Source organism: Ciconia boyciana, chromosome 3, assembly GCF_034638445.1.
Source record: "Ciconia boyciana chromosome 3, ASM3463844v1, whole genome shotgun sequence".
Taxonomy (NCBI): domain Eukaryota; kingdom Metazoa; phylum Chordata; class Aves; order Ciconiiformes; family Ciconiidae; genus Ciconia; species Ciconia boyciana.
The window spans coordinates 510,393-529,627 of NC_132936.1; the positions used below are offsets into that span (position 1 = coordinate 510,393).

General features: G+C 66.6%; 1 protein-coding gene and 3 non-coding genes across 6 annotated transcripts; 2 read left to right on the forward strand and 2 right to left on the reverse strand.

Moving 5' to 3' along the window:
- Positions 1 to 407: 407 nt before the first annotated feature.
- TMEM214 (transmembrane protein 214) lies at positions 408 to 15,405 on the reverse strand. 3 transcript variants are annotated; one of them, XM_072858098.1, is made up of 17 exons: positions 15,183 to 15,405; positions 14,624 to 14,829; positions 12,244 to 12,394; positions 10,858 to 10,992; positions 9,069 to 9,151; positions 8,176 to 8,281; positions 6,970 to 7,051; positions 5,427 to 5,528; positions 5,178 to 5,319; positions 4,368 to 4,459; positions 4,193 to 4,241; positions 3,458 to 3,571; positions 3,021 to 3,138; positions 2,547 to 2,643; positions 2,142 to 2,310; positions 1,392 to 1,543; positions 408 to 679 (listed from the first exon to the last, which is right to left on the reverse strand). In XM_072858098.1, the coding sequence occupies exons 1-17, from the start codon at positions 15,382 to 15,384 to the stop codon at positions 553 to 555; spliced, it is 2,127 nt and encodes a 708-aa protein (XP_072714199.1). In that variant the 5' UTR covers positions 15,385 to 15,405; the 3' UTR covers positions 408 to 552. The 3 variants fall into 3 exon arrangements, with proteins under 3 accessions (XP_072714199.1, XP_072714200.1, XP_072714201.1); XM_072858099.1 differs by lacking the exons at positions 14,624 to 14,829; positions 15,183 to 15,405 and adding an exon at positions 12,680 to 13,970; XM_072858100.1 differs by lacking the exons at positions 14,624 to 14,829; positions 15,183 to 15,405 and adding an exon at positions 12,575 to 12,629 and having other exon boundaries at positions 12,244 to 12,437.
- A 901-nt stretch (positions 15,406 to 16,306) lies between these two features.
- Positions 16,307 to 16,470, forward strand: LOC140650402 (U1 spliceosomal RNA). The gene has a single exon (XR_012041969.1). It is a non-coding gene; the product is annotated as a U1 spliceosomal RNA (small nuclear RNA).
- Positions 16,471 to 17,029: 559 nt separating this feature from the next.
- On the reverse strand, positions 17,030 to 17,193 carry LOC140650404 (U1 spliceosomal RNA). The gene has a single exon (XR_012041971.1). It is a non-coding gene; the product is annotated as a U1 spliceosomal RNA (small nuclear RNA).
- A 1,685-nt stretch (positions 17,194 to 18,878) lies between these two features.
- On the forward strand, positions 18,879 to 19,042 carry LOC140650403 (U1 spliceosomal RNA). The gene has a single exon (XR_012041970.1). It is a non-coding gene; the product is annotated as a U1 spliceosomal RNA (small nuclear RNA).
- The last annotated feature ends 193 nt before the right edge of the window (positions 19,043 to 19,235 follow it).

Genomic DNA, 19,235 nt, shown 5'->3' on the forward strand with positions numbered 1-19,235 from the left:
CACGCGTGCGCACCCCTACACACACGCGTGCACACACACTTAGGCACCCCTGTACATAACGCACGTACCGTATGTATGTGCGCACATGTACGCCCACACAGCTATACACACACATACACGCATGTCCATAAGCACACGTCTACACACACGCTCCCCCTCCCTGGGGGTCCCCCCGCGGAGGGGGAAATGGCGATTACCGGCGCTTGAAATCATGGCAAATGGTGCTTTTTCCCCACCGGAGCCCCCCAAAAAGGTGTGGGGGGTGTGCGGGGACCCAGCCCTGCCCCCCGGCACCGGAGGGGGACACTCGCGGCCGGGAGCGGGGACAGGGAAAGCCAAATCTCATCCACAGGGTGCGGAAAACCTGGACGTGTTTTCCAGGAAAGAAAAAAAAAAAAAAAATCAAATCCCTCCCGCATCAGCCCCCATCGCAGCCCAAAGTCCCCGCGCGCGTCTGCCGCCGCATCTCCGTCCCGCGGCGCCGGCAAGTCGCACCGGCGACGGCTCCTCGGCGGCCGGAAGGAGCGTGTCGCCGCTCGTCCCGAGCGCGGATCAGTGTCCGGAGATCATAGCCAAAGCCCAGTTTTTGACGGCTAGGGTTGTGTTTTGCAGATAAATCCAAGAAGAATAGGTAAAGCTCGTCAGGTGTTCTCTCACGCAGTCCCACGTCACTTCTCCGCTGGAAAAACGAGGAGAACCGCGGTTACGGGCAGGGAACCCAGGGACCCAGCAGCGGCCCAAGCCCGGGAGGGATACGGGAGCCCCTCGAGCGGGGACACGGCTGCAGGAGAGCCGGTGGGAGCGCTGCCCGCAGCCGCCGGGAGCACGGCGGCACGGGGACGGCGCGCTGGACGCGGGGCCCGGCCACCTCCGGGGCGGCGCGTCCGCGGGGGGGGCTCCGGTCAGGAGGTGCCGAGGAAGCGGCAAAGCGAGCCGGCGAGAGCGGGACCGTACCGTACCCACGCCGGCAGTGCCTGGCTGCTTCCCTCCTCCCCGCGGCGGCAGGGGGGTGATGCTCAGCTCGGACCCCCACGGGTGGCCCCGCTCCCAGGGACAGGGGTGAGCGCGGCGGGCGCGGGGGGCTCAGGGTGGCTGCGGGGGCAGCGTGTTCCGCGGCGGAGGCAGCCGCCTGTGCTGCCCACAGGGCAAAACGCCGCTCCCGCGGGGTGCGGCTCTGCCGGACCACGGGTCCGCCACACCGGCCGCGGTGCCGCGTCCCAGCCCCTCTGCCAGAGCAGGACGGGGAGCCACCCCCCGCCCGGAGAGGGGGAGACTCCGCTGCCGTAGCGAGGGACGACCCCCCCGCAGCCGCGGGGCAGAGCGTGGCGGGGGGGAGCAGAGCCCAGGCGCAGCCCGCGGCGCGGGGGCTCGAGAGCGGCAGGGACGCTCACTTGCAGGAGTCCACCCAGTGCTTCCAGCCCCGCTCGAGGGCCGCGGCCACGCACTCCAGCAGCGGCAGCAGGCAGCTCCGCACCAGGAAGAGCAGCAGCTCTCTGACGCACTCGGCGAAGTGCAGCAGGGACTCCGGCACCCGGGACTGGAGCTGCAGGGGCAGAGAGAGCCGGCGCAGATTTAACGCCAACCTCCCCTTCACGCGCCGGGTTTGGGTACCCCGAGGAGCCCGGTGTCCCGGCTACCCGTGAAGGAGGCTCTGCCAAACCAGGCTGTCCCGCCGTCGGCCAGGCATCGCACCCCCTCCCTCCTCCCCACGGTCTGGCATCACCGAGCCCTCGCCACGTTCACCGCTCGGCTGGCGCACCGCACGTCTCCATCAAACAGCAGAGAGACGGAACCCGCGCTGCTTGCTCTGTGGGATGCTAAGGTCACCCCCTCTTCCACCAAACTCCTGATCTCCAGGAAACGACTGAGTTATCTTTGAACGGCATCCGAGACCGGCTGCGGTGCCTCCCTCTCCCCAGATCCACCAGCTCCGGCAGGCTCGCGGCCGACGGCCAGGGCAGGAGCAGCGACAGAAACGTCGCTTTCCTCCTTCGGGCCTCTCCCCCCGCCTCCTGCCCTCGGCGTTGCCACCGGGCAGGAACGGAACCCCCGACACGGGCTCTTCAGTCTCACAAGCCCCTGCGGGCCGCAGCCGTGCCGGCAGCCCTGGTCTCTTCCAGCAGCTGGGACGTCCTTCTTACCCACTCGGTGAACCAGGGCAGGCTGTCGTGGATCCAGGACAGCAGGGAGGAGCACTGCTCGGACGCGTACAGGGCCACCTCGCCGCTCTTCGCCCAGAGCAGCTCCAGCTGCGGCTGCAGGACGGCCGCCGCCTGGGAGCCGTAGACCGGCAGGCTCCGCTCCAGCCACCTGGAAGAGGCGAGCGCCGGCTGAGGGCAGCGCCGGCTGCTCCGGCGCCGCCGGCAGAGCCACAGGGGCACACGTGGGGAAGAGGAGAGCTCGAGAGCCGAGCTCAAAGCCCTTCCAGGCAGGCCTGGGGACACCGCCCGGCAAAAAGGGCTCCCTACAGAGATCGCTCCGTGCTGCGTGAACAGCTTCACACCCCCCGGACACGCACGCTGCCGCCCGGCGCCGGTGCCACTGACCTGTACCCTTCGAGGCAGCAGTAGGAGACCTTCTGCCAGGCTTGCTGCGAGGCCGGCAGGATGCCAGAGGAACGAAGCAGGCGAGCAGAAGAGGAGGCTGGAAGAGACAAGAGCCGTTCCCTGAGCAACCCTTCGGCCCGGTCTGCAGGAGCTGCGCGCTCAGCCTGTCTGGGGACGCACAGCCCGAGCTGCTGAGAAACACCTGGGAAAATGGGTTAGGGCAGCCCTGGGGGAAACCCTCCTGAGAGGGCACGGGCAGGGGGTCTGCCCGCGGCCCAACACGGCCCACGCACACCCCATTCAAAGACAGACGGACGGGGCCACGCTGCTCGAGGGCAGCCAGCGGCACGGACTCGGGGCGAAGGCAGAGGTGTGGAGGGGCTTCACGCAGGAGAACGGCGAAGTTATTGTTCCCCAGGGACGTTCCTCCACACCCTCTTTCGTGCAAAGCCGCAAGCAAAGCCGCCGCCCTACCCTGGAAGGAGCCGTGCGTCCGGACGTCGTGCAGGAGGAAGCCGGCTGCGAAGACCAGGAGGACGAGCAGCAGCCGTGACCAGGGGAAGCCCCGGCCCTTCATCTTGCGCAGCAGCTCCTGGGCAGGCGGGAGGACAAGGCCCCGTCACCACGCGGCTCCCAAGGCCGGGGAGTTCCCCGTGCAGCCGCACCACAGCACACTGCCGCGCTCGCGGCTGCTCTCACCGCCCACCCCCGGCTTCCCAGTGGAAACCAGTGTCATCTGCCGAACAGCTGGGAGGATGGACGAGGGCCAGCGCCATCTGTCCCCGACGCGTCCTGCAGATGTGCCGCTGCGGGGCCCCTGGCCCGGCGCGTGCCGGCGGCAGGAGAGGCCGACCGCAATCCCAGCATGGAGCCGAAATCCGTCTGTGGAGCCGTCCCTGCCTGGGGCTCACCTTGCAGGCAGCATCGCAGGCGGCCACATCCTGGTCGCTGTTGGGCCCTCTCGCCACCAGCTCCTCGTTCGTCACTTTGAACGAGCGAACTGTTTCCTGCAGCGACTGACGCACCTTGGGGAAAGCAAGAGCTGCGTCACGGCACCAAGCAACCCCGTGCCGGCAGCACCGCGTGCCCACGCAACCCAGCACCGCAGGGGCTGCAGGAGGGAGCAGAGGGAGAGGAGACGGGAAGGGCAGAAAGACTGAGGACCCGCAGGACGGATCAGGGGAAACCTCCAAGGCCCCTGCACTGAGACCAAGTGCCTCGGCCGACCCAGCCAGCCGTCGCTCCAGAGCCGCAGGAGCTGTGCTGCTCCTCCGGGGACGATGAGCCGTGGCCAGCGCGACCTCCCCACTTGTCACAGCAACAGAGCAGCGAGGCCTAAGCGGGGCTGTATCCGGAATATCCGAGTCCCGACGCAGCACGTCAAGGGAAAGGGGGTCTGTCAGCGAGCAAATGAACGCCCTGCCCGTGGGCAGCGCGTTGCCCGTTCCCAGGACAAAGTGCTGGCTCCCAAGCCTGGCAGGCACATGCCCCCACCGGTGCACCCGCTGAGCTGCTGACGTGCCGGAGCAGCGCCGGGTGGGCACACACAGGTCCCGTGGGGACGCTGCTCTTACAGGGACCTCCCGCAGCAGCACAGGTATGTTGTGTCCCCACCCCGTGTCACTCCTCCTTTCCACAGCTCCTACCTTCTTGCTGCTGCTGTCCCAGGACTCCAGCAGATGGTTCAGAAGCAAACTATGCGGGAAAGGGAACACGGGGCTCAGTCAGGAGCTCCGAGAAGCAATTTAACACACTCCTGAAGGCTAGCAGGTCGGTGCCGGCCCTGTCAGAGCAGCGGGAGGGCAGCAGGCACCAACTGACCTGGACTGAGAGAGGTGCTTGGTGTACAGCTGCCTCCAGACGCTGAAGCTCAGGGGGTCCACGCTCAGGCACTGGCTCATGGAGGTCAGGAGCTGGGAAGAGAGCACAGCAGGTCGTTACACACGATCCTCACCCCCAGCGCGACACACGTCGCTTGGTCTGGCGCATCGGACACGCCGTGCCCCGGGCCGTACGCCAGCACAGCCGACCACCCCCCAAACCTGCCAGCTCGCTGCTCTCATCCCAGCCAGCTCCTGGGGCACCGAACAACTCGTGGGTCCGACATCCCCAGACCCCGGGCGTGGGCGGCAGGAACCCCGGCCCGCGACCGCCATCCTTGCCTCGTGACGGCACGCATCCGGCCTGCCGCCGCTCCATGGGCCCTCCCCAAGCCTCCTTGCCTGGGACCACCAAACCAAGCCCATCCCTCAGAGCCTCGCGGGCCGGCTGGGCTGGGTGCTGACCCGAGCTCGCCGCTCCCAGGGAGATCCTGCTCCCTCCCTTACCACGACACGCTCCCACCGCGACCTCGCGCTGACGCTGGCACCTGCCCAACCCGCCGGCCCGTTCGGCCTCTGACGTGGGGGAGCCAAGCCTGTGCGAGGGCCGGCCAGTGCCTGGCCGTGCCGCAGAGCCAGGGCAGCGGACGGCAGAGCCCTGCGCCCACCGCAGCAGGTAGGGCAGGGAGGACGGGACCCGCTTGGCTGTCCCTCCTCACTGGTGCACCAGGGCTGCCCCAAGCCATGCAGCGACACGCTGGGACCGGTGGTCTCATGGGGTGAGAGCCCTCACCCCCGGCTCAGGGCTCACCTCTTTTTTCATGCCGGGAGGGCAGCTTGGTGTAGCTCGGGAGAGGAAGGAGGGAAAGTAGGTGTGCAGCGCCGTCTCCGGCTTCGCGCCAAACGCCAGCACCTTCAGGCGAGGGTAGAGCTGCCGCAGCTGCTCCTGCAGGCTGAAGGGAGAGGGCACCGGGGCTGCGGAGAGCGGCCAGCGAGGCGACCGGGGTGTTCACCCCACAGTGCAGCCCACGCTGGGGGGTACTGGCCGGTGCCGGCGTACCTGGGCGGCAGTGAGTTGTTGGGCATGAAGGCAAAGTCCAGGAGGGGGAAGAAATCCTTGGGTCCGATCATACCGAAGCCTTTGGTGAGGTTTGGGTGCATCCTGCACAGCAGAAACAAACCCCGTGAGCAGTGACAGGCGTGCCGGCGGCAAACGCAGCCCCATGCTCCCGCCATGGCCCCACTGCCACGTAGAGGAAAAAGGGGTTTGTGGGAGCCCCTTCCAGTGACCGGAGCGAGGGGCGGCATTAGCACCCGCTGCTGGCGTCAGGCACAAGGGTTCGCGTGCTCTTTTCCCCGCCGAGAGGCTGCAGACAACGGAGGTCCGGCAGGCCCGTGACAGGGGTTGTCAGTAAACGAAATGCAGTCAGAGAAGAGAAACGAGATTATAGAAAACTAATTAAATGAAGGTTCAGAAAGATCGGGAGGAACTGTGAAGTCTGGCTCAATGCATCTCCATAAAATCCTCTGGCAAAACCAAACGCAACATTCCTGTTACTGTGAAGCAGGAAAAGAAACTTAATAAAACCTCTCAAACCCCTCGGAAGGGCAGGGATGCCCCTCGGTGCTCACCACGAAGCCGCTCCTGACCTCCCCTGGTACCAGCCGCCTGCGCTGTGTGTGACACCGGACTTTCTTCCACCTCGGGTGCCGGAGCGGCCGCAGTAATGCCCAGCTCCCTTACGCTGTGCCGAGGCTGCAACGCCAGAGACGGCGGCTGCCCTAACCGGTGCAAAGGCCAGCAGAGCGGTCTGTCCTGACCCCCAGCCAAACGCCACCTCCCTTCTCCTTTCAGGGACAAATTCATCTGCCTGCAACGGTGGACGCTGCCAGCGCCTCTCGCCGCAGCTGGGAGCCCCAACGTGCCCGTGCACCGCAGCAGCCGGCAGCAATGGGGACCCTGCTCCTCGGAGCGCCGACCCTCCGGGCACAGACACCACCCGCGCTCGGAGCGGGAGCCGCTCTCCCAGGCGCGCTGGCGCCGGAGAAGCCTGTTCCCGGCATGGGGTGCCTGGGCACCCGCAGGGTCACACCAGCGCTGCCGCGGCCTCGAGCTGCGGCACCGGAGCACCCTGTCCTGCCGCCCCAGCCGGAGCTGAGCGGCACCTCGGCTGCTCGCCTGCGCCGGGGCGGTGACCAGGGCCGGCCGGGAAGGGCTCTGCTCCCCCTCCACCGCCACCCTGCCTCATTTTGGGAAAGGCACCAGCAGTGGCGGAGAGGAAACCTGTGCAGGAACCCAGTGCTTCCATAGAGCCGTAGTGGAACCAGCAGCCATCGAGGCACCGGATGCGGTTCAGGAGGTGCCACGACTGCTGTCCGGACACCCGACACGACGTGCAGCCACCAAAGATTGGGGACAAACTAACCCGCACAGCAAGCCCACCGCTGCAGGGTCCGCAGGGCATGCACACCCACTCACTTGCACTCTCCCACAGGCACACTCATGTTTTTCCACCAGCACAATGCAGGCACAGTCACACCACGCCCAGCATTCGTTCCTCTTAACGAAGATACCCCGATAATGAAAGCGAGGTGTAACTCACATCAGCAGACGGTCCAGGTAGGCAACGGCGTACGGGGAGAGAGACTTGATCCCGAGCACCGGGAGCATGACGCCGAGCCACACTGCGGGAGAGAGGCAGCGGTCAGATCAGGGAGCAGGAGGGCTCCTGCCGTGCCCCCGCGCCCCAGGTGACACCGAGCGCTCCCCGGCCGCACAGCATGCTCCTTCCATCAGCACGAGCGCTCCTCGGGTCTGCAAGCAGCAACTGAAAAGCAGAGGAACGCTCAGGTGCCAGGACCGCAGCTACGCTTAAACCCAGGACAAAACCACCACCCCCTTTCCCCACTCAAAACGCCCGGCAGGTGATCAGACAGACGGACAGGTCCCTCGGGAAGGGCTCCGGGGCGGCTGCGCTGCCTTGCTGGCTCTGCCCGCGGAGGAACGGCAGAGCAGCGTGCTCCCTGCCTTCCCGGGCAGGATGGTTCCTCGTGGGACCCAGCCATTTCCCTGTCCCGGCTGGGGGAAGATGCTCTCCAGAGACAAGATGCCGTAAGGGCAGTTTCTGTCGTTGCCGAAGGGCCGCCGAGGCTTGGCACGAGATCTGAGCTCACCCTTCTGTAAGCAACGTGCTTCTTGTGACATTTCCAGCTTCCCCAAAAACAATTAACCACTTCACGCAGCTCTACAACGTCGCCGCTCTAAACGCTGTGTATTTGCGCCTCTATAAACACACTTCAGCACGAGTCACTCCCCTTCTGCGGTGGTCAGTAGCGTTAACATATATGGCCGGGGAACGAAGGCACGCACGAGGCGTAACGAGCAGTCGGGAACAGCGAGCAGCGTCACGCGCGACACAGCGGGCAGCAAACCCCGACTCAGCCCCACCGCAGCGCGGGGGTCACCACCACTCGGTTGGACTCGACCATCTTAAGGGTCTTTTCCAAGCTAAATGGTTCTATGATTCTGCTCCCAAACGAGCATCAGACAGGCCCGGCGTGCCCTCGCCGTGAGGCACCCACGGCGGCTGCAGACACCCCAGTTCCCAGGCGTCCCCCCTGAGCTGTTTGCCCCCAGGAGCCCCCGGTGTTGCAGCCCCCTCTCCAGCATTTCAGCAGCGGGACGGCGTCTTTTGAAGCAGACCACGCGCCCGAGCGGTAACACCAGCGGGAGCGGAGGCGCGCGGGCGGTACCGGGGGCCGCCCCCTTGGCGGGGACGGGCGCCCAGCCGGCCGCTCCAGGCTCTCACCTTTTAGGCCCTCGTGGAGGTCCGTGAACCCAGCCTGTCCCAGCGCCCAGAGGACGGTAAGGCATTTCGCCGGCCTGTTCTGGTGGGACCGCAGCACCTCCAAGTACTGGGCGAAGACAAGACACGTCAGTCGAGGAGAGCCTCAGCCCGTCCCACCCCAACGCCACTGCTAACGAGCCCGGAGCCACATCGCCTCGTGGGGCGGCCGGTGCCGCAGGACTGCGGCAGCTCCACCGGGCCCTGGCTGCCCGGCCTGGCAGGGAGCAGCCCCCAGCGCGGGGCAGAGCCCCCGGCCCCCCGGGAGGGAGCCCCAGCACCAGGCGAGGCCAGGAGCCGTGCCGGCTGGGGGCAGGCGGAACCCCAAACCCCAGCCCTGGGGAAGCAGAGCTGCCAGCACCGTGCGGTGCTGGATGGCAGCCGAGCTGCAGCCATCACCCACTCGGACGCTTGCTTCGAAGGAGCGGGACCCCAGAAACCCTCATTCCTGTCCCACGGCTGCCGGACCACCGAGCGCAGCCAAGGGTGGACACATCCCGCTCCTTCCAAGAGCGGCAGAGCACGGAGCGTGCGGCAGAGGGGGAGCGTGAGCTTTGGACAAGGTCTTTAACGAAAAGATGCCGCGGGACACCGGTGCTTGCAGTGGCTCCAGCACACCTGGGGAGGAGGGGAGATACTGGAGATACCGGTCCCTCTGCGCGGACTACGAGCACAGGGAGGCAAAGGGCTTAATGCACGGGACAACCCCGACAGCTTCCAAAGGACTTCTGATTAACGGGAACGAGTGCTCATCGTCCGGCCGCTCCGGGGGATCCTCGGGCCGGGAGGAGGAGCAGCACCGCCGGGTTTACTGCGACTGCCCGGAAAGCGCCTGCAAACCCAGGTATCCAGCTCACCTTGCCCAGGTTCATCGTGGCGATTTTGGGCCTGTCCAGAAGCACTGCCTGGACGCAGATCCTGTACCCGTGCAAAGACTCCCCTGAAACAGAGCACAGAAGGGGCTTTCTCAGCCGCGGGCCGCTTCACGTGTCTCCCTCCCCGCGATACCCCCGGAAGGGGGGGGAGTGACGACCCCCTCTGCACAGACCTGCCCTGCTCACCGGCTAACGAGCTCCGGGCACGAGCCCCAGCACAGCGGCGTGGGTCCTGCTCCCTCCCCAGCACTGCCCCCCACCCGCCCTCTGCCCAGGACCCCCCCACTGCAGGGCTCCGGCCCACAGGAGCAGGACAGACCCCACAGACCCTCGGAAACCCATCGGCAGCTTCCTAAAGCCCCCCGCCCCAGCTCTGCCCTCCAAAGCAGCGGCAGGCGGGCACGGTAACCATCACCGTCAGCCCCACGCCTGGGAAATCCCGAGGGCTTATTTCTCCCTTGTTCACCTTCAAAAGAGAAGGAGGGTTTAGGGGACCCCCACGGCTCCCACTCGCCGTCCAACAACCCCCTCCAGCTCTGCTGAACCCTGGGATGGGTGGCATGGCCATGGCAGGGGTTGGTTGCCCCCGCGGGCTGGTCCTGCTCTCCAGCACGGTCCTGCTGCTGCCACGACCCTCCCCTGGGGCGCACCCAGCTTTCACGCCAGATGCACTGGCCACGCCAGCCCACAACGGTCGGGCCGATGGAAGGGCAGCGGCCGCGCGAGGCGGTGGCGGCAGAGGAGGCCAGCGCAGCCGCAGTGCCCGGCAGAGCCCCTTGGTCCTCCCCGTCACAGACCGACCCTGCAGCGGCTCCACCGACAGCCAAGCATCTTCCCGAATTACATACGAACGCAACTCCCAAAGCAAAGCAGCACCTCGACCATTTGCTAACAACTATTTCGTGCTATTACGTCCCGTCGTTTTGATCAGTCAGGCGGGTTTTGTGATGGAAACAAATGGCACACGGGGCCACCGGCCATTCAGCGCAGGAGACAGCGCAGCCAGGGGCTGGGGACAGGCAGGACCTGGGTGCTGCTGCTAAAGCTACTGGCACCTGACGGCGTGGCAGGGGTGGTACGGAAACGGGCATTTAGGGTTTGTGTCTGACACTCGGCTGAAAGCAGCAGGCCGTCACCGTCATTCTGGATGCCTGAAGACCCAGGCAACACCGCCAGGCATTCGCGTGCTCTGCGTCAGAGGGCAGGAACGGCCGCCTGCTCCCCGCACGGCAGCTCCGACAGGACCCCTCGCTTCGCAGGAAACACCGTTACCGCAGCACAGCAACAAAACGGCTTTTACCAAGTTTCGTAAGGCCAAAAGACCCCGGGTTACAAGCTGCAGCAACACATGCCTGTGCTGGTTTTGGCAGCACAAACGTGGAAGCCCTCGGAGAGGCATTTTCCACCATGTACCCTCCCTTCTGCAATTCTCCCCCTGACAGCACCGTGCCGGGCTCGTATCTCGCCCCCAGCCACGCCTGCTCCGGCTCCTCCAGCCTGAAACCAGCCCCAGCAGCAGCATTTTGCATTGCACCAACGAGCTGCCCGGGCAGGAACAGCCTCTCACTGCGTGCAAGACGTGCAGAAGGAGTTTCCCACCTCACCTTCTCCACGGAGGAGTTCAGAAGAGCTCCTAAAACAGGCGACGAGGAGCCGCAGCATCCCCGCCGTCAGAAAGCCTCAGCACCAGACCGCCTCGTAGAAGAACCACCGCACTAACGGAGCACAAGGGGCGTGTCGGTGCCCCGGACCTGCGCCGACTGTGTCTTACCTGGGGTTTTGTCCAGCTCCTGTAGCATGGTATAAATACAGTGGTCGAAGAAGAGCTCCAGCACGCTGGACGACCTTCCCAACAGGGATCTGATGATGCTCTTCAGCTCCTTGCTCACGAGGCAGTACGGATAGTCTGGAGCCAACACAGGAATAGGAAGAGTTTCGTGAGCACCAGTTTGGGAGACTTTTAGCTGCAGCTGCAAGGAGAAGCTGGCCCAGCGTGCGAGGCGGTTGCAGAGAAGCGCATTGTCCTCGTACACCACACGGTCAACAAGTGACTTCTTTCTCAGTTATTCTACATTAGCTGCATCTAATTCAGCAGTAAAGAATTGCTTTCTGTTAAATGTTGATACTGCAGGGTATACTCAGGTTTTGAGAAGATATTCTGCTCTTTTACCCATTGCCACCCCTAGCAATAAGTGCTCGAAGCAAGTGTAGACCAACAGATCATGTATTCAAGGGAAATCCAGCCAGAATATCCCTTTTAAAGACGAGTGCGGATACCTGCGAGCAGATTCCCGAACTCCACAATAGCAGGTACAGGTCACAGGTCCTTCCAGAGAAGGGGTGACCAGGGAAAGTCTCTAATCTGCCAACTGCATGCACAGTTTCATTGTCTTTGTAGTCAAGGAAAGTCAACTGCAGTGATATCACAGAATCAAGCAAATAATCCCTATTTTATTTGTTGAATAAAGAACACAGTCTTGTGCCTTTTCTATTACCAAGTTTCCTAAGGCAGTTTTGGCACAGAAAAAAACCTGCTTGGGGGGGGGGGGGGGAGGGAAGCAAAGAAAATCCCAAACATCTCAGTTTGCAGGGAACAAGGCCGGACTGTGGGACAGGCTCGACCTGATTTGTCTCAGGTGAAAACGGGAGATTTTTTCCTTTCGCATCTGTGACTGTTTTGGTCTTGCGCGCTCCAATGCTTCTAAGAACCGTCTCTTGAGCGCACTGTCCTTTAACTTGTACTCTTAGGAAACCTGTACAAAATAAACCTGGCAAAGATGGAGCCAAAGTGATTTATATGGCACTGAACCCCTTCAAGTCTTCCGGCTGGGACCAAGACAGTTGGAGTCGATGATCTTAAGGGTCTTTTCCAACCCAAACGATCCTACAAGATTGCCCGGGGGGCGGGAGGGGAGCGGTCAGAGGCTGCTTCTTCCCGGTGCCGCCCCGAGCCGCTCCCTGTGCCCAGCTGCCCCATCACCCCACCGCCCAGCTCCACGTGGTTTTAAGGACCACGCTGAGCAGGCCCAGCCGTGGAGAAGCGCCTGCCCCACACGCCCCACGGCTCTGCACACCTCTGCGAAGCACAAAGCCACTCCAGAGCGAAGCTCCAGGGTGGAGACCCCCCCGGCAGCGGGGCAGGTTAAACACCACTGACCGTGGGGGTGCTGGCTGAGCATGGGGTCGCTCCTGGGCGCCTGCAGCTTGTAGTTGAGATAGCTGGCCAGGTCCTTCACCCAGACGGAGGGGTTCTCGGGGAACACGCTCTGGCTTTTATCCAGCTCCTTCTGCAGATCCGCCAAGTCGAGCTGGAAGCGACAGACAGACAAATTCAAGCCGGGATGCACAGAACTGGTCAAAAAGCACAGAAAGAAGAAAGTTAACTTCAGCTCTTAAGGGGCTGCTGGGCACGGAGGGAAACGCTCCCCACCTTCATCCCAAGAACGCTGCCCCTCCCGCATGGAACCCCCCCACGATCCTCCACCTACTAATGCCAACGGGAGCGCTGGCCTGGAAACAGCATTTTGTTTTGTACTGGAAACACATTTTCTTCAGATTAGCAAAGACTGCTACCGGGGAATAACAAAACCCACGTGGGGAACCGCAGGCGCCCAAGGGGCTGCAGAAAGCCCCAGAGCCAACAGAGGCGTCAGAAGGACGGGCTGCGCTGGCACGGCCTCAGGAATGAGATCTTCTCCCTCCTCGGAGCCGCCCCCGGGCGCGCCGAGGCTTCCCTTGCTCCACACTCCACCTTCCCGCCGGCACGCCAGCCGGGGCTCAGCCGCTCTGCGCTCCTGCGTGCCCCGTGGCAAGCATGGCCTGGGACCAGCCGGCTCTGCACGACGGCTGAGGAGCATGCCGGCATCGGCCAAAGGCTCGCTCCAGGCAGGAGACAGTACAAGGCTGGCGTGGATCAGCCCAGCGTCACCAGCTTGTGTCAGCACCGTCAGGCAACTCTGCACCGAGTCCTCGAAGGAGAAAATAGCCAAGATCATCAAGACCCACCTGATTAACGACCCGCAACCGACAAACCACGAGTACAGACAGCAGCTCACATACCCTCACCTTCCTCCTCCTGTGCTATCTGTCACGAAACACGCTTATCATCTGCTTTTAAACTCAGATTACCTGCAAGCTCGCAGGGACAGATACCCTGTCTACGCTTCAGGGAGGTTAGGAGATGCAGCAAGGCTGTAACGGCCGTTTGAAGTTTTGCAGAGCCTAACGTCGCAGTGGATTTCAGCCATAGCACGTTAGTACATCTGAGTTGGGCACATTTTGTTGCGTGTTTATTTCAGCAACCATTTTGAAAAAAGGAATAAGAAAAAAATAGCCGCTGCTATGTCAAAAAAACTAAATGACGCTGTCAGCGAAGCTGATGGGGCAACAGTTGCACAACGGCATTTGTCACTGCTGAGCTGTGCAGAGCAGTTACAGGGCAACCACACTTCAGCCAGGCCGCTCTCCCTGAGGAATATCTGCCATGACACAGAGAGAAATAAGACCGTTAACTCGACTCCGAGCTGTCTCTGCGTGCAAAAGCTGGATGTGGAGAACCGCTTGTGCTCAGCGGAGCGAAGGAAACCCCCCACCCCACGGCAGGAGGATCAGAGGTGCTCAGGGCACGAGCAAGATGTGACGCTTGGGTGAAAGCGAGGAGCTGGACGGGCGACCGCTGCGGGAGAGCCCTGCCAGGCAGCCGCTTTCCCAGCAGAGTTAACCTGGGGCTCCTTTCTAAAACCCGTCCGTGCTCAGACACAAGAACAGGCGGAGGGAAGACAAACGAGTTCTACAGATTCATCTGAAACGCAGGGAGCACGAGCTGCAGAAACAGCTCCCAGGACCTCAGCCGGTAAGACAGGGAGGAGGTTTCACCAGTGACGCTTTCTCAGGATTCCTCTCAGACAGCAGACAGGGAGTGGGTGAAGAAAGAAGCCAGAAATTCCCTTCCAGCCACCTCCTGCCGTTCTGCCTACAACAAAAGTACAACTTGAAGCACCAGACAGATCTCCCAGGCCAGCCCGGCGCTCACCAAAGCGCCGAGCACCATCTGTTCTGCTCCCACAGCGAACGCGACCACCCCGGGCTGCGGCCTGCGGCAGGCAGGAGTGTGCGTCCCTGCGCGAAGGTGGGGACGCGTTAACGAGCCCGGGGGTCTCCGGGCACAGAGGGGCTGGGGCTTGGGGCCGGCCTCCTCCTCCTGAGGCGTGATGAACCCGTGCGGAAAAGCTGAACCAAAACAGGGCGCCGCGCTCTTTGTGCTGCTCCTCTCAACCGGATTTAATGACGACCCCCCCCGAGTGCCCAGACTCTCGCTCCCGAAGCAGCGGAGAGCACAGGCTGCCGGAACGCCAGCCAGCCGCGGCGAGGGCCTGGGAACAACGGCACTCGGAGCTTCGGCTCCGCTGCGTTAGCGTGGGTCGGGAGCAACCTGGGCGTCCTGAGGCCTGCAGGAACGGGGCGGGCTGGGGACGAGCGGCCCGGACACATGTGCAGGCAGGGTGCTCGCGAGGCACAGCCCAGCCGGGCACACTCACAGCTCTCAGGGCTTCCTCCAGCGAGCGGTATTTGCCAGGCTTGACGCCGGCATCATTCGCCGATGGCTTCTTCGCGCTCTTCCCTGCGTGCTGCTTCCGGTGCAGGTGCTCGGGCGCCGAGGCGGGAGGGACCTGCTCCTTGTTCTGCTTCTTCAGCGTCTTCTCGAAGCCCAGCTCGAAGATGGTGTCGGAGGTAGCGATGGGAGCTGGAACCCGGGGAAAGGGGAGAAGGTAACCGGCAGCTCTGCGGGGAGCGCCGAGAGCATGGACGCGCGGGGCACGGGGACGCTCTCCGGGCCCGACGGGCAAACCGGGCCGAGCGCCGGCGTGGGGAGGCGGGTCGGGCCCACCCCGGGCCCCGCAGCCGGCGGGAGCCCCCGGGCTCGGCGGGGGCGCGCACCACGCGGCCTCGCCATGCCCACAGGGCGGAAGGCGCAGCGGCCCGGCGCCCCCCCCCCCCCCGCGGCCCCCACGCCGCGCACGGGGCCGACCCGCCCGCCCCTGGCGGAGCCTGCCCGGGGCCGCGGGGCCCGCGCGGGCCCTCCCGCGCCGCACTCACCGGCCAAAGGCAGCGCGCGGCCGGCGTTGGCCTCGCCCAGGGCGCGGCGGCTGCCGGGGCCGCCCGCGGGCCGCCGGCCCTTCCGCACCACCTCCCAGCGGCCGCCGCCGGCCGAGGCCGGGCCCCGGCCCGCCGCCGCCATCGCCGCCGAGCCCAGGGGAGCGGGAGGCGGCGGCGCCGAGCGGAGCGGGGCGGGGCGCATGCGCCCGCCGTCCCCGCCGATTGGCTGCAGCCGCGCACACGGGTCCCGCGCGGCGGGTGCCACGTCTCCGCCCCGCCCCGCCGCGCCACGTGACCGGGCAGCTGCCGTCCCGCCTTGGCCGGGGCGGGGCCGACACGCTCCGCCCCCCAGAGGCTCCGCCCCCCAGAGGCTCCGCCCCCCAGAGGCTCCGCCCCCCAGCGGCTCCGCCCCCCAGCGGCTCCGCCCCCCGAGCGGCCGCGCTCCGCCCCCGCAGCGCGGCCGCCGCAGGGAGGCCTCGGCCGCCGGCCCCACTCTCCCCGCTCCCCGCCCCGGCACTGCCCGCGCTGTCTGAGCCGCTACCCCGGGCACGGCGCGGCCGACCCGCGGGCACCACCGCCGCGGAGGCCCGCCCCGCCCCGCCCCGCCTTCTCCGCGGGCCCCGGGCACGGCACGACCCAGGAGGGGGTGGGCCTGAGGCGGTGGGAAGGGCGGGGCTTGCAGAGCGGGGCGGGGCCATGCGGATCGCGCCTCTGCCAGCCGAGGCGCCAGGAGGCGGGGCCTGGTGGGCGGAGCGTGGCCATGCAGAGCGCACGGATGCAGGCCGGGCCGCTGGGGGCGGGGCGTTGGGGGGCGGGGCCGTGCAGATCGCGGCGCTGCCGGCCGGGGCCGCTCCGAGCCGCCAGGGGCGGGGCGGGGCGGGGCGCTGCGGGAGGGGGCGTGTCCATGCAGATCGGGCACCGCGCGGGCTGTCGGGACGGCCCCGCGCCGCCAAGACGCCGCCCGCGGGCGTGGGCCAGCGCTGCGTGGGCGGTGCGCGGCGGCGGAGCGCGGGTGCGGGGAGGCGCGGGGGCGGCGTGTGTCGGGGGTGTGCGTGGTTGGCGCGGTGTCCGTGTGGTGTGCGTGGGTGGGCGGGTGTGTGTGTCGGCGGCGGCGATGTTGGTGCATACTTACCTGGCAGGGGAGACACCATGATCAGGCAGGTGGTTTTCCCAGGGCGAGGCTCATCCCCTGCACTCCGGGTGTGCTGACCCCTGCGATTTCCCCAAATGCGGGAAACTCGACTGCATAATTTGTGGTAGTGGGGGACTGCGTTCGCGCTCTCCCCTGGTTCCGGCTGTTAAAGAACAGATAAGGGAGAGATAAGCCGTGATGATAACTCCGCACCGCGGGGCTGAGTAGAGCGCGGAGTCGCTACAGCGGCTCAGGGCCCGGGCCCCGCGGGAACGCAAAGATCCAGGAGGAAGGGAAGCGCCTGTCGCGCCCCGGCCTCGATCCCCCGCCATCTCGCTGCCGGGGGGAGCGGGAGCTCGACGGGGAGCGGAGGGCGGCCGAGGCGCAGCGCTGCCCGAAGGCCGGGGGGGTTCCGTGCTTTTCAAGACGAGGATCGGAACTCAGCGGTAATGGGCACTTCCCTGCCCGGGAACATCCCGCCTGCTTCCTGACGCGACGGCTCCAGCGCTCCGTGGCCGCCTCCTGCGGCCGCCGCTACCGCGGCCCTGCCCGCCCCGGAGACCGGTCGCGGGACCGAGCCCTGCCCGAGCAGCGGAGCCCGAACATCGCCACAACGGGTCCAGGCCGACTGCGCCGGAGACCGCGGCGGGAACAGCCCTCGCGCCGCCATAGACCCCCACTGCTCTGCATCTCTGTCCTTGTCACCGGCCACAGCCAGGGGAGAGCGCGAACGCAGTCCCCCACTACCACAAATTATGCAGTCGAGTTTCCCGCATTTGAGGAAATCGCAGGGGTCAGCACACCCGGAGTGCAGGGGATGAGCCTCGCCCTGGGAAAACCACCTGCCTGATCATGGTGTCTCCCCTGCCAGGTAAGTATGCACCAACACCGCCGCCGCCGACACACACACCCGCCCACCCACGCACACCACACGGACACCGCGCCAACCACGCACACCCCCGACACACGCCGCCCCCGCGCCTCCCCGCCCCCGCGCTCCGCCGCCGCGCACCGCCCACGCAGCGCTGGCCCACGCCCGCGGGCGGCGTCTTGGCGGCGCGGGGCCGTCCCGACAGCCCGCGCGGTGCCTGATCTGCATGGACACGCCCCCTCCCGCAGCGCCCCGCCCCGCCCCGCCCCTGGCGGCTCGGAGCGGCCCCGGCCGGCAGCGCCGCGATCTGCATGGCCCCGCCCCTCCCGCGAGGCCCCGCCCCCGAGGTCCCGCTCCTCCCGGCTCGGCGGGGCTCAGGCCCGGTACTGGCGGTCGGGGCAGGGCCCGGCCCTTTCGTGCCGCTTCCCGGTTTCCCCCGCCGCCCCCCCGCACCTCCCCCGCGGTGCCGCTGCTCCACCGACCCCAGCCGGGACCCTCGGGCTGCGCGGGGACCGGTCCCGCGGCCCCGGGTTGCGGCAGCATGGCAAACCCTTGGTGAGCACCGTGGTGATCTCTGCTCCCAGCCACCGTCCTGGCCCCTGGCCGGGGGCTGCCCCTACGGCTTCGGCCCCTCCGCCCCAGCCGTGCACAGCACCGCCCTGTGCCGACGTGGGTCAGCGGGCGTCCGTCTGTCCCTGTCCCCAGGCGCCCACCACGGAGCTGACGCTCCCCACAGGCCCCGGCGCTGCCGGTGGCTCAGCTGCTCCTGCGCCAGAGCCAGCCGCGCGTGGCACGGGGGGACATTGGCCTTCCAGCAGCCCTCGGGCTCCCCTGCCATCGCCGCGGCCGATCCCAGTCACTGAGCGTGGCTCGTGATGACCCCTGCCAGCTCCCGCGGCACGCCTGGTGCGGCTCGTTGGGCCCAGGGCCCTGTGCGTGCCCAGGCTGCTGCGGCGTTCCCTGCCCTGGTCCCTGTCCCGGGGGGCATCGTCCCTGCTCCGGCCTTTCCCTGGGCACTGGGGCCCCAAAGCTCGGCGTGACGCGGGCGTCCAGCGCCTCCGCCTCTCCCACCTCCGGTGTCCCGGTGCCCTGTGCACAGCACCCTGCCCGTGCTCTCTGGCCCCCCTGCCCGCTCAGCTCCCCCTGTCACCCGTCCCGGCCACACCCTCGCACGCTCCCTGCGGTGCCCGAGCTTCGCCAGCGGCTCCCTGCCCGCCCCGCGGGGCTCCCGGCGCTGTGGCCCGTGTTGGAGGGGCGACCCGCGGACGCTGTCCCGACTATCGCCCACGCGGGCGGCCGGGGACGGGCGGTGGAGCGCTCCGTCGCGCTGCCTGGTGGCGCTGCCCTGGCGCGTGACCGGGGGCGGGGCCTCGCGGGAGGGGCGGGGCCGTGCAGATCGCGGCGCTGCCGGCCGGGGCCGCTCCGAGCCGCCAGGGGCGGGGCGGGGCGGGGCGCTGCGGGAGGGGGCGTGTCCATGCAGATCAGGCACCGCGCGGGCTGTCGGGACGGCCCCGCGCCGCCAAGACGCCGCCCGCGGGCGTGGGCCAGCGCTGCGTGGGCGGTGCGCGGCGGCGGAGCGCGGGTGCGGGGAGGCGCGGGGGCGGCGTGTGTCGGGGTGTGCGTGGTTGGCGCGGTGTCCGTGTGGTGTGCGTGGGTGGGCGGGTGTGTGTGTCGGCGGCGGCGGTGTTGGGGCATACTTACCTGGCAGGGGAGACACCATGATCAGGCAGGTGGTTTTCCCAGGGCGAGGCTCATCCCCTGCACTCCGGGTGTGCTGACCCCTGCGATTTCCCCAAATGCGGGAAACTCGACTGCATAATTTGTGGTAGTGGGGGACTGCGTTCGCGCTCTCCCCTGGTTCTCCGCAGTTTAAGGGCAGACACCGAAAGCAGCCGCGGTCCCGTTGCCGCTGTCACCGCCGCTCCGCTCAGGGCGCGGAGTCGGTTCCACCCTGCAGTGCCTCGACCCCGATCCCCGCGATGTGGCTGCCGGGGGGAGCTGGGGCGGCCGGGGCCGTCTCCGGCCCTTTACTCCTCCAGCACCGGGAGCG